At 39.8% G+C, this 13,828-nt stretch overlaps 1 protein-coding gene across 1 annotated transcript; it reads right to left on the bottom strand.

Moving 5' to 3' along the window:
- Window positions 1-2,916: 2,916 nt before the first annotated feature.
- LOC147609564 (heavy metal-associated isoprenylated plant protein 44-like) lies at window positions 2,917-6,478 on the bottom strand. The gene is made up of 4 exons (XM_086787487.1): window positions 5,085-6,478; window positions 4,501-4,635; window positions 4,283-4,358; window positions 2,917-3,560 (listed from the first exon to the last, which is right to left on the bottom strand). Exons 2-4 carry the CDS (start codon window positions 4,504-4,506, stop codon window positions 3,226-3,228), a joined length of 417 nt encoding a protein of 138 aa, XP_086643613.1. The 5' UTR covers window positions 4,507-4,635; window positions 5,085-6,478; the 3' UTR covers window positions 2,917-3,225.
- Between the last annotated feature and the right edge of the window lie 7,350 nt (window positions 6,479-13,828).

Genomic DNA, 13,828 nt, shown 5'->3' with positions numbered 1-13,828 from the left:
TCGTAGGCAACAACATTTTATGGTTTTAATGTTGCGGTTTAATTATGGTGTTATGTTGCAGACGACTAGTGCAAGTTAATTGCGATGAGAAACCAGATTGTTTGGCAGGGGATAGGCTATACAATTTGGTAGCTCGCTCGTCTGCCAAATGACCACAAAGCACAAATTTTGGATATTTTGATTGATGACAATTTGCAGAGGCTGAAGGATTCACAAATCCCTAAAAGTATGTAATAATTACTTTTTCTATCTTCTTGATATTTACAAAGTACTCTATTTTGTTTGAATAGCAATTGGCAATGCATCAAATGCAAGTTTATTTAGGGATTGGCTTCGAAGAGAAGTCATATGGCATGAGATTGGAGCGCAGGGTGTAATCGTTCTTGCAAAAATATTAAAAAAGTACAAGGTAATTTTTCCATATACATTCCTTGATGACCTCGCCGATCTTAAGAGAATGTATTTTGGGAATTTGTTCAAGCCCCTTAGACACTTTAATTAAATTTCTTCCCCTCAGACTTTTTGATTTTCTTTTCCTAAAACTTTGAGAAAACTTTCTACACACACACAAGACTTGGGACAAAAACAAACAATGGGGATAAAAAAGTACCATGTGGCAACATTGTCTCACATATGCCACAACATTATTTTTTTTGAAACAACATCACATAGACTCACCTATGCCATGTCATCATAAAAACAAATCTTGAAAAAATTGCCACATATGGTGATGTTGGCTCACGTGTGCCATGTTATCACAAAAATACTTGGAAAAAAGTTCCACACCATCACGTGGGCTCAAATTTGCAATGTCATCCACACGTAGGCTCACATGTGCCAAGTCATCACAAAAAGTGCCACATGGCTATGCTCAAATGTTCCATATAATCATGTAAGCTCACATGTGCCACATTGTTACCCAAACAAACAAGGTGCCACATGTGGCGATGTAAGCTCACGTGTGCTATGTGGTGGTAATGTAAACTCATGGTGCCATGTCATTACTAAAAAATTTATCACATGGCAATGTAGGCTCACATGTGCCACATGGCAGTGTAGGCTCATGGTGCCACATCATAAAAGAACACTATATTTTTTGAGAAAAAAAAGCCACATGGCGACGTAGGCTCATGTGTGCCACATGGCAATATATGGCACACAAAAATGAGGTCTCATTTTTAGGTGATACAATTGAACCAATGATGTAGCATGGAAATTCAAGATGAAGACTATGCTACAAGAATCTATGGTGCACAGTTGAAGGTACATAGCCATTATTTGCACAAGGGCCGACAAGGCAAAGTTGGAATTAGAGAACTAACTTAGCTCAAGGCATCAATAATTTGAACATATTGGATACCGTGACTAGTCATATTAGCACTTATAATACATGTAAAGAACAGCTAAATAGAGTTGGGATATTCTGAAGAGTATGTTTCAAGCAAAAAACACGGTGAGAGAGATTCATTCAAAAACAAAGCTCAACCTCATTAAGAAGCCACCACCATCATATAATACACATGATTACTTTCGGTAAAGATAAAGACAATATGTGATGAGCTAGCCATCATGAGTGGCATGATTGGAGATGTGGAAATGACTTAATTAGTATTTAGAGGCCTCAACGGTGAGAGAGATTCACTCAAAAACAAAGCCCAACCTCATTGAGAAGTCACCATCTTATACATACATGAAATAAATATTGAAAATACCCATTCACACACCATGTGATGCAATCTTGCTAAATAAATATTGCAAATACCCATTCACACACCATGTCATGCAATCTTGCTAAATAAATATTGCAAATACCCATTCACACCCATGTAGTGCAAGCTGAATAAGCTAAATAAATATTGTAAATACCCACATCAACTTGATTTGATTTGCAAATATCTAGTTGTAAATACCCACATCGACTTGATTTGATTTGCAAATATCTCGTTCTACCTTGCACCTTTTATACGATCACAAATTTCCCAATTCTCTTGAATACTTTATTCTAGTTCTATATCACTTTCTTTTTACTTATTATATTTTTTTCCTTGCCAATTTTTTTTTCAATCTCTCTTTAGAATTATAAAAGAAGGACATTTCTCGAGTGTGGAGAGAGGTCTTTTTTAATTAAGAATTGGAGACTCTCTCTCTCTCTCTCTCTCTCTCTCTCTCTCTCTCTCTCTCTCTCTCTCTCTCTCTCTCTCACACACACACACACACACACACACACACACACACACACACACATTTTTGCACATCAAATTGTGCTACAAGTTATAAGTTACCTCACACACACACACACACACACATTTTTGCACATCAAATTGTGCTACAAGTGATAAGTTACCTCACACACACACACACACGCGCGCATTTTTGCACATCAAATTGTGCTACAAGTGATAAGTTAGCTCAATACAATTCTAGGATTGGAAGTATGGCATTCATGTAATGAGTAACCAAGTCTACCACAAGTACAAAGTATGGAATTCGTGTAAGGAATAAACACTCCCATAAATAGGACCCGTCACATGCACCACGTAGGAAAAAAGTTATTATAATCATTAAACAAAAGTAATGTCCTTTAGTATTAAGAGTAATTTGTTTTTTTCTCATGCTTCCTATTGAACATAAATACATTGCATCTCAAAGAAATGATATAGGTACTAGGTGCCCCTTATTTATTAAATCTTTTTCTTTAAATTGCTATTTGAACTCTTCCACCTTTGGTTCCCTGATGTCCTTTTTTGTTTTTCGCCACCTTGAATTTTTTTTGAACTTCTTTGTAAACCTCGTTACACTTTTTATTTCTACATAAGAAGAGGATTTGCAATTTGTGTAGAAGAGTTGCACCAACTAGCTTAGAGTTAAACAATGCTTCAAACTCTCTATGTTCTTTAGAGTGAACTGATGATACACATTCGAGCTTCAACAAACATTTTCATTTAGTATCTACTTTCAAGAAAAAAAGTTCTATGCGGATTTCTACATGGGTTGGGGATGTGGGTTCTACCAACATAAATACTTACATGGTTCCATGGAACCGATTTCTTGTGGTATGATAAGAAGATTTAGGGTTTTTTTCTTGATGAAAGATGTGGAATCCCCATCTTGAAGTGTGTGGTGTGGAATTGACAATAGAAGTGCCCATAGGGGGAGGTTGAGCTTATGTCCTTTCATATTGTGTGTCTCCTATCTATCAAGTTATATGCTTATTGAAAGGATTTCTCACATAATAGAACAAGCATTAGGATTCTCATCACTAAACAAAGTTGTAACCCCATCCTGAGGTCTATTGTGGTATTGAGAGTTGTAGTGGCCATAGGGGACATTGTAGCCATGTCTTTCATAATTGTAGGTGCTAGCAAATGCTTGTGAGTTAGCAGGGTAGCCATAGCCATAGGCATTGGGCAAGTGAAGGTAGTAATCTTCTTGATGTGTGGGGTTCCAAAACTCAGCCCTTTTGCCAGCCCTCCTCACAGCTCTAAGCACCATCATTCTGTCCACATAGCCCGTCACGGTCACCTTGTTTTGTTTAAGATCTACGTCCACCGACTCAATACCTGTTTAATTAGACATTAAGAAGAGGTTTAGCCGCCAATTAGCAATATCGGGGGTATTGTGATTATAAGTAAACATGGGCTTCCATAATTGATAGCGTACTTAACACGCTTTGCAGCATGCACTAAATCACATGGATTAGTGAGGGTTTTCAATTTAAAAAATGGATCAAACATGGGCTTAGATCATTTCTACACACTTTAATGCATGCACTAAGTCACATGGAATACAGTGATTGGGTATAGTGTTAGCTAAACTATGTGATTCTAACACTAAAGCAAAGACCAGTTCTTTTAAAATTAATTACGTGCATTTAATACGTTAATAAATGGCATAGTAAATAATTATGTATCCTAAATGACTATCAACTCTCGGAGAATCCCACAGACTTTGCATGGCAAATTAAAACCCTAATCAAACGACACCACAACCATCAATTAGTAGTGCAATTAGTAGTCACCTTTGGCAAATCAAATCCCTAATCAAACGACACCAAATTCATCAATTACTACTCACCTTTGGCAAATTAAAACCCTAAAACGCCACCAAAATCATCAATTAGTAGTCACCTTTGGCGAGTTAAAATCCTAATCAAACGACACGAGAAAACTCTGAGATCACCCCACAATCTTTGCATGCAATTAACAGCCACCTTCGGCAAATCGAAACCCTAATTAAACGACACCAAAGCCATCGCTAAATAATCAAGCGCAATGCCATTCACCTCTCAGCCTTGAGAGTGCCTTCCTAACGGTCCGCTCACAACCATTGCAATCCATACGCACGAGCATCTCCACAACCTGCAATTGTCAGAAATTCCGAGGGGTTGAGATCGAAGGGTTGCCGCGCAAACACGGTAATCTACTGTTAAGGAGGATAATCAATCTCCTAAGCGAGCATTAACGATCTAAGCAAGCGGAGCACTGTGGGGTGGCCACTCACATCCATGTCGTGAGGCAACTGCAGCAGCTGTTTACAAGAACGAGAGGTGAATCATGAGGTTATTATAACTACAGCTTCGAGTCGAGCTTAAATAGCTCGCACATGCAAAGCTTCCAAGACGTAGTCATTAACACCCTGGACAGCAACACCGCCAAACGTGCCAAACGAATCAAATAAGAAATGATTTCCGTGATGGAATTATTCCACAGGAATAAAGCTGTGATAGGCACAACAGAATAATACGTGATTGACAAGATTATCGGCATAAAAGAATAATACGTGCATATAGTAAGTATGGGTGCTCCCTTTCTTTAATTTGATTTTGTGGATGTATGTATAAAGTGGCCTTTTTTTTAAATGTTTTCTATATGATGATTTCATGTGACTTTAAATCTCCTTGTAAAGCTCAAAATTGTCTCTCAGTACAAACTATAGTCCCTCTAAAGCAACAATTGATTATAACCTTTAAATAAATTAGATCTCTTTATGTAAATTAGACAATGATGTTGATCATTGTGGTGGAGTTATTCTTTTCTTTTTTTAAGGCCCTATGTTGCCTTCCATTTAAAAGATTTTATAGACACCTTCAGATCTCACCTAGAAGGTATATATTCCTTTGAGCTCAATGTCACCAGCATAGGCCGTTGAATTTTTTGTCATGTGTGTATGTGGTGGAATGTTCGATTGCACTAGAAAGATTGCCAGGGAAACAAATTTTAAACAAATGTAGAAGAATAATGCGCATTATGACATTCCTAAGTAGTGCGAGGAGATGGTAAAAGTGAAAGTAAAAGTAAAAGTTAAGCATCCTAATATACACTTTTATCATTGCATCATGAGAAACATCATGGTTACAAATTGGCACCCAAAAAAAAATATTTTACAAACGAATGATGGTTTATCACATGATTTTTTATTAAAAGAATGGTGTTCATTATCCATGATAAAAACTTTTGAAGCAAGAAAGCACTTAAGTCACTTGAAACATAATGATCATGTTTTCTTTCCACATTGCTAGAACTTTTTTCAATGTATATTGTAGAGAACACATCTACATGTTTGGAAAATACGTTTTATAATTTCTTTGCCTTCTCATCATCATAATGATTGTTTTATAATGCCATATTTTTGTACTACCTTTGACATCGCCATGATTGACTCTTAATGGAGAGCTTTTCAAACCAACTAAACTATATATTTTATGTTAATGCTAGATAGGCATTTTTATAAAATGTGATGTGAATGGCCTAATTGTGCATCATTATACATTATTTCTTTTCACTTCCTAGGTGAATAAAGGAGAATACATCAAAATATAATATTTGTATTAAAGTTTTTTAACTAACTATAAAAAATAAAAACACTCACATGCCATTTATTTATTTATTTATTTTTATTTTTATTATAAATATGACCTATGGGATTGATTTAAGTTTACGACATGTTTTAATAACAAGAAAAAAAAAGGAGCAAAAAGTTAAAAAATGGGGACATGTGAAGGCGGAGATGGGTTTGTTTAGAGAGAGAAAAATTAAAGAAAATCCTTAATAAGTTATAAGTTTGATTAATGTTTTGAAGGTGTATGTATACATGTGCACAAGTACATGTCTGCATGTTTTGATAAATATTCTGAATGTGAGTGTATACACATGCACAATTGTGTGTATGCACATGCACATGTACACTCATGTGTGCATGTGTGCATGTGTGCGTGCGTGCATGTGCGTGCGTGCGTGCGTGTGTGTGTGTGTGTGTGTGTGTGTGTGTGTGTGTGTGTGTGTGTGTGTGAGAGAGAGAGAGAGAGAGAGAGGAGAAGAGGGAAGGGGAGGGGAGGGGAGGAGGAAAAATGGTTTGGTTAGAGAAGTGCTCATTTTTCAACAAAGGAAGAAGGGAAGACATTGCTAGTGGTGGGTGAGTTCAAGGAAGAAGGGAAGACATTGCTAGTGGTGGGTGAGTTCAAGGAAGGTAGTGCAAGAGTGTTTTAGGTAGAGAGAGGTCATGAGAGTTGATATAGAGAGAAAATCTAAAGTAAAGTTTTGTACTTGTGCTCATTAAAAAATTACACTATGTATGGGATGATTTTGGAAATTCTCAAAAAAAAATCTTGTAGAAGTGATCATTAAGAGATTCACTTTGTATAAAAAAGTTTTGGGAAATTCTTAATCAAAAATATACTTTGTACGAGAGGATATCATCCATTCAGAGAGCATCCATTTAGAGAGCATCCATTTAGAGATTAGCTTTCCATTTTATGTATGTAGCTTTGATTTTTCCTTACTTCGAATTTTTTGTAATAAAAAACTTTAATCTCCAATCAACAAATCAACATGCATGATGAACTCATACCTTTTATAAGTCTGAGTGGAGTGATTGTATGACTTTAATTAATGATAGTAAAGGCTTGAGAAAGATTCTTGAGAAACTTGACATGTTTCACAACATGTTTAATGGCCATGCTCATGTTTAATGGCCACGCTCATGAATCACTGGGCTAATTTAGCTCAAAAACTAAGGCATGATCTCTTGGTATGCAAAGGAAAGAGTAATGATGTTATTTAAGTAGAACGGCAAGGTTTATGTCAATAGAAATCCAACAATGAAGATGTGGGTTTCCACTAATTTAGTATTTTCACACATCAGAGGGTTTCCACCGCCCTTTTTCGGTCAATAAACCACCTTAAAGAGATGTGGGGTCCTCATGACTAAGATATATATTGTGGTTCTTTAATTTAGTTTATCCATCCTTCTATTAAATATGGAATATGAGAGTCATTGGAAATTCTTGAAAAGTACTTGAATTGTATTTTTTATTTTTGTGGGGTAGTTCCCCAACCAATTGTATATATTGCCCAATACCATAGTGGGGCTACATGCTAACTAAAGGTTATGTGATAGTATCTATCTATGGTTGGATTTTTGGAGGGTATTTAGTATGTGTAGCAAAGATCTTTATTGATATATAAAACCAAACATCCCAAAAAAAAATCTTTAGAATTTAAAATCAATTCTACTTATGGAATTATGGGTTAGTTTGGTTCAAAATCTAAGATTTTCATATGTAAGGGACAATTTTTCAAGAGAACCTCTTGTGAAAATTACAAAGATACAAGAGTGGTTTTCCATCTAATGTAGTCTCTTCAAGCTATATTAAATGTACTAGCTTATGAAAGTTAGCTTGCTTTTGATTGAGAAGATGCATAAACTAACACTTTAGCTTAAAGTCTAGTTTCTCTAGATTCCAAAGTCAAGTGAGGTGTCCTTTGCTAATGTAATAGTCTAGATTTAAGTCTTTCTGGTAACAACATGGAGCTATAAGAGAGCAATAACAATGGTGAGGTTGAATATATGAACTCACCAAAATAAAAAAAACTGCACCAAATCATCTAACCCTATTTTTTGAAGGGACTAAAGAAAAATGGGGATTATATACCATTATGTCATTAAGTAGTTACTTTCCAACTCAGTAATACTTGCTACATAGTCCATATTTTTGGCTAGCTTGAGGATTTTTTGGCTTGGACTGCACTATCAAACTTTGTCTTTACATGCTTTTAAATGTTTAAATTTCATAAAAGAGAGCATACTTTTGCAACACTTTTTAGGTTCTACTACATGATAGTCTTCTTCTAACAAAGGAGGCCCATAGACTCAGTCACCAACACTTAGAAATAATCTACCACACTAAAATATAATGAAACCCATTAAAGAGCCTAGAACGTTATGCTTATAATGGAATGCAACATGTGCACTATCAAACTGTGTCTTTATGTGCTTTTAAATGTTTAAATCTCATAAAAGAGAGCATACTTTTGCAACACTTTTCAGGTTCTACTACTTGATAGTCTTCTTCTAACAAAGGAGGCCCGTAGATTCAACCACCACCACCAACTCAAGACCAACACCTAGAGAACACCTAGAAATAACCTACCACACTAAAAGATGATGATGCCCATTAAAGATCCTAGAAAGTTATGCTTATGTGCTCTAAGCACAATAGGGTGGGCATACTTATGGCAAAATGAGTACTATACTTTTTCATTTTTATCCATCTTTGAAATTGCAACCTTTATCTCCTTAAAAACTTAAATGACATTCAAAGTAGGCAGTCCCGGTTTAAAAAATGGTGGGAAAGGCATTTAGTGCCAAGTGGCCTTGGTGGAAAAGGCATTTAGTGGGCCTTTTTTTTTGAAAATGGTAAAATTCCTCATGCAAAAAAACTCTGCTCTGTGAGGCGCTTGCGTCCGAGGAGGGCGGACTCGAAGTTCAGAGACTGTAAGCAGAGGACGTGGGGTCAAAACCGGCAAGAAATCGAAACGGCCCACAAGACGTCTGTGGGCGAGGATCGGCTCTCTGCTCAGCAAAGGCTCTACAAGGAAAGGGGAGCTCCAAGAAATCGAAACGGCCCTCGCCCGTTAAGGTTTAGCAGTTCCCTTCTCTGTTTTTTTTCATTCCGCCTTGCGGCGTTTGTCTATTGCCTGCCTTTCAACAGCTAGCTTCCCCCCCTCGCGTGCATGGGCACCGAGTGGAGGGGTACCCCCACCTTGCTCAGAGCGCAGGGCGCTAGCTCCAGCACAGTGGCTGCGCAGGGCTCGGTTCCTGTCAAAAGCATTCAAGCTCCGGCCTACCAACAGTTCCCCCACCAGAGGCCTCCTGCCACGGATGCGAATCGAGATGCTTTGATGAAATACGACCAGAACCAAATAGAAGAAGGTGCACAGACAGCCAAGAAGTCTCTAGCAAAGGACGTGGTCCCCTCAGCCCTCCCTTTGGTGCTTAGAGGGACTCCTTCTCTGCTCAGGGGACAAGGTGGACCCAACCCCAAGGATGGAACGGTGGCAGGAATGGTGCAAGCCTTCTCTGCGGGATACCAGACAAGGAAGCCGGTAACTACATGGCCTCCACTCTCATACAAAGGCAAAGAGCCATGGACTGAGGAATCGATGATAGAGATGAGGAGAAGGATTGCCGAGGAAGCGGACAACGAGATAAGGGCAATTCTTGAAAAAGATAATGAGCAGAGGCTTACACAGCTCCTCCCTGATGACATCATGGAGCATGACTCCAACAACACAACCAATGCTGAATCGACCATTGCTAAGGTTAACCTCCCTTTGGATATTCTGCGGGATGTGGAAGCAGATTACTCAGCCAGATGCATTGTTGGCTTACTCTTTGGCCCCCGCCCACCTGTGGACTTTCTTAGGAAATGGATGGAAGATACCTGGAGCCCCTTGGGGGTAGAAATCGATGCAGTCCAAGTACTACCCAAAGGATACTACCTCTTCCTGCTTAAAAATAGCGCTATGGCGATCAAAATTCTGGGGGCAGGTCAATGGATGTACAGAAATGCTCCTTTCTGTTTCTTCAGGTGGACTAAGGAGTTCTCTGCTAGTGGCCCCAAACCCTCTACATGTCCGGTATGGATTGAGCTCCCCGACTTACCCTATCATATGTATCAGTGGACTGACAAGATTGCAGGCTCTCTAGGAAAAGTATTGGGACATAGACCGAAAACCTTCATCAACCCCTCCTGGCACCCTCAAGTCCTGATGGAGATTGATCTTGACAAACCCCTTAAAGAGTCGATATCTATTAACTGTGGAGAGTACAGCATTGTGCAGAAAGTGCTCTATAAACACCTCCCGCATGCGTGCTTTCATTGTGGGATGAAAGGGCATGTCATTAAGGATTGCCCACTTAAAGCCCCCTCCAAGATAAAACCCCTGCAAAGAGATCTGGTACAGAATGAAAAGCTTCCTCCATCTGGAAATCCTCCTACTGAATCAGGGCGAAAAGAACCTCTGGCAAGCTCTCCCCCCATTATCTCTGGCTCCTCTTCCAACCAGTCTAACCCTATAGGAAGAGATTCACAAACAGGAAAAGGAGGGGGAGAAGGATTTACGCCGATCCCCAAAAGAAAAACCTTCAAGCAAAAGAAGTTTAACTTGGCCAACACCAAAGCCAACTTCTACACACTTCTAGATAAACCTGAACTCTCAGACGATGATGAGGACCTGCTGGAAACAGTTCCAGGAACACAAATCGACCTCAAACGTCTGACGTCAGAGTTGGCTCAACTGGAAGATACCCATATCCTCGAAGTAGAAGAAACCACTATAGAGAAGGGGACAGAACAGAACCAAAGACAGCCTACTATGGCAGATAATGAAATGGACATTTCCAAAGAGCTCAAAAGAGCTCATGGCCAAGTGGAGGACTCTCCCATAGAAGTCAACAAGAGCAGGAGACAGAAGAAACCTAATCAAACACCCCCTCCATGAGGATTCTATCTTTGAATGTCAAAGGACTTACAGACGTCAATAAAGCCAAAAAAGTCAAGACTTGGCTAAAGCAACAAGGGAATTTCGATGCTCTGGTCTTAACGGAGGTTAAGGTTAGTGGAGATAACCTTCTGCAAAGACTTAATACTATTAGCAATAATCTCATGTGGATATACACAGTCCACCAACAGGGGTCGGGAGGAGTTGCCTGTGGTCTGCACCCAAGATGGGAGAATCAGATTAGAGATTTTCAAATAGATACTTTTGACCAATGGGTAGCATTTGAGCTTAAGGAGTTTGTGCTTATTGGAATGTATGCAAACTGCCCCCAAGCTATAAGGGCAAGAATGTGGCATTCGGTCATGCAAGAATATGATGAGCCTATAATTTTAATAGGTGATTTGAATATGGTTGAACTGGAGGAAGATAGGTACAAGAAGCTGGGTAAACTTATCTCAGGGGCTGAGAAATTGGCCTGGGACCAATGCAAAGAACATTTTAATCTAGTAGATATTGGTTCCCCTGGCCAATTCACATGGCAAAATTATGGCACGGGAGAGCTTCTGAGGAAAGCTAGAATAGACAGATGTTATGTCAGCCAGGAAATAAGCAGGATGTATGTCAATGTGGAATGCAAAGCTATACTTGATACCTGTTTGTCAGATCACTACCCCATTAGAGCCTCTCTGGATAAAGAAGATAAAAAAAGAGGCTCCAAGTGGTTTCATACAGACCCTGCCCTATTTAAAATCCCCATGATACAAGAAGAAATTAAAAGGATATGGGATCATTTCTTTAGTGTAGGCTTGTCTCCCGCTAAAGCTTGGACTCTAGCAGTAAAATCTACGCAATCTCTGCTCATAAGTACCAGGAAAGGGGTTAAAAAGATAAGGTTTGAGAAGAAAAGAGCCTGTATAGAAGAGATTAAAGAGCTTGAAGACAGGGTGGACAATGGAGATGATACAGCTCAGAGGAAGCTAAAGGACACGAGAGCCAAACTCCACAAGCTTGAAGACCAAGAACTGGAGGAAAGCTCCCTCTTCTTCAGGGAATGGTGGGCTGGGAAAGCAGATAGACCATCTAAAGAGATGTTCCAAATGCTCAAAGTAAAACATGCAGCGGACACAATCCCCCCCATGAAAGACAGCTCAGGCAATCTATTGCTAAAGGATGAAGACAATAAAGCCTGGATAGCACAGCATTTCCAAACGCTCCTCACAGAAACTACCACCTCGGATGAGGAACAAACGGGGGCCACTAAGGTTATTGAACAGAGCAGGCGCAAAACTGTACCTGAGCAACAAGCCCATTGGCTGGACAAAGCAATTACAAGAGAGGAAATTGCCACAGCCATTGACATGCTCAAGGTCAAGAAATCGCCCGGCAAAGATGGCCTCCCAGCGGAATTCTTCCAAACCTTCAAAGAATTTCTGATAGAGCCCCTTCTCAAAATCTGGAATGAAGCCCTCCTCTTCGAAGCCCTCCCCCAGACTGTCAATGCAGGAATCATTAAACTTATACACATTATAACCAACTGGAGGCTGATCACTCTCCTCAATAGCGCTTACAAGATCTTTGCCAAAGCTCTTGCTTTAAGGCTGAAAGATCATATGAATGATTGGATAAGACAGGAACAGAAGGGATTTATTAAAGGAAGGTTCATTCTGGACACTATAATCACGCTTTGGGAAACTATGGAATATGCAGAAGAATCAGAGCAGGATTACATTTTCTTTAAAATAGACTTTGACAAAGCCTATGATAGACTTAGATGGGACTATATGCTGGATGCTCTGAAACACATGGGTTGTGGCCCTAGATTCTGTAGCATGGTTAAAACCTTATTGGGCAATGCTTCTGCACAGGTTTGTGTCAATGGAGATTTGACACAAGCCTTCAAATTGTCAAGGTCCATCAGGCAAGGCTGCCCTCTGGCCCCCCTTCTGTATGCAATAGCGGCGGATGGACTCAATTGGCTTATCCATGACAGAATAAGCAAAGGTGATCTGAAAGGTATTTTACTTGGTAATGGAGCACAGGTGTGCATGGAAATGTTCGCAGATGACTCCAATGCTCTTGTGGAAAATGAAGAGAACAGCATAGACACCTTTTGGGAATGTCTGCAAACCTACTGCAAGGCCTCTGGCTCAGTGATCAACCACAACAAAACAGGGATCAGAACCAGCATTCAGCCCCCGCCTAACTGGCTCCTACAAGAAGGATGCAAGGTTATCCAGGATGGTGAAATTATTAGGATTCTTGGAATACCTATGGGATTCAGAGTGTCTCTAAGGAAAAGATGGCAATGGGTCATGCAAAAACTTGAAGTCAAGCTAAAAAAATGGCAAAATAGACAACTGAATATGGCAGCCAGGAAAATGGTGCTTAACCACTGCATCATTCCAACTGCAATCTACTTCTTGAGCTGTTGGAGACCTCCTGAAGAAGATGTGAAGATGTTCTTGTCCCTTTGCAGGAACTTTCTCTGGGGAGGAGACCCGTGGGTAAAGAAAGTGGCCAAAGTGAAATGGGAAATCTGCTGCCTCCCCACTGAGCTTGGAGGATTGGGAATTCTAGACATAGTAGAATTAGCTGACAGACTGGCAGCCAAATGGATTCTGAGAGGATTAATGCACCAGGACAAGAGTTGGGCGTGGCTTCTCAACAGGAAAAATCACATGTTTGCTCTTAGAGGCCAACATAGATGGAAAAACCTCCCCCATCTAACCATTATTGGAAGCAAACACGGGATAAACCCAAAAGGATCGGAACTGGTGGTTTCGATATGGAAGGCCTGGGGGAAGGTGAAAGGGCAGTTGGAGTTAGCCACGGCCCTCAAAGATTTGCTGGGTTTGCATCCTCTCGACTCCATATGGTGGCCTGCCCTTGATCTGCCACCAACGGATACTCAAGATTTGGAAGAGGCTCTGAAGCTGCACAACATGGGCATTAAGATATGGGCAGACCTGTGGGACAGAGAAAAGAAAACATGGCTAGCAAGAGCGGATCTCATAGCTAAACATAACCTCTCAGTCTCCCAACAGCTG

This window comes from Cibotium barometz, chromosome 51 (assembly GCF_041138505.1).
Source record: "Cibotium barometz isolate CiBa-2024 chromosome 51, ASM4113850v1, whole genome shotgun sequence".
NCBI lineage: Eukaryota > Viridiplantae > Streptophyta > Polypodiopsida > Cyatheales > Cibotiaceae > Cibotium > Cibotium barometz.
Note: the sequence above shows the minus strand (reverse complement) of the source record. Positions and strands in the feature narration are given on the sequence as shown.

Coding starts and splice junctions, on each gene's coding strand:
- LOC147609564 (XM_086787487.1), bottom strand. Junction 3,561..4,282: donor GGCACTCTCAAGGCTGAGAG/GTGAATGGCATT, acceptor CTAATTAAACAG/GTATTGAGTCGGTGGACGTA.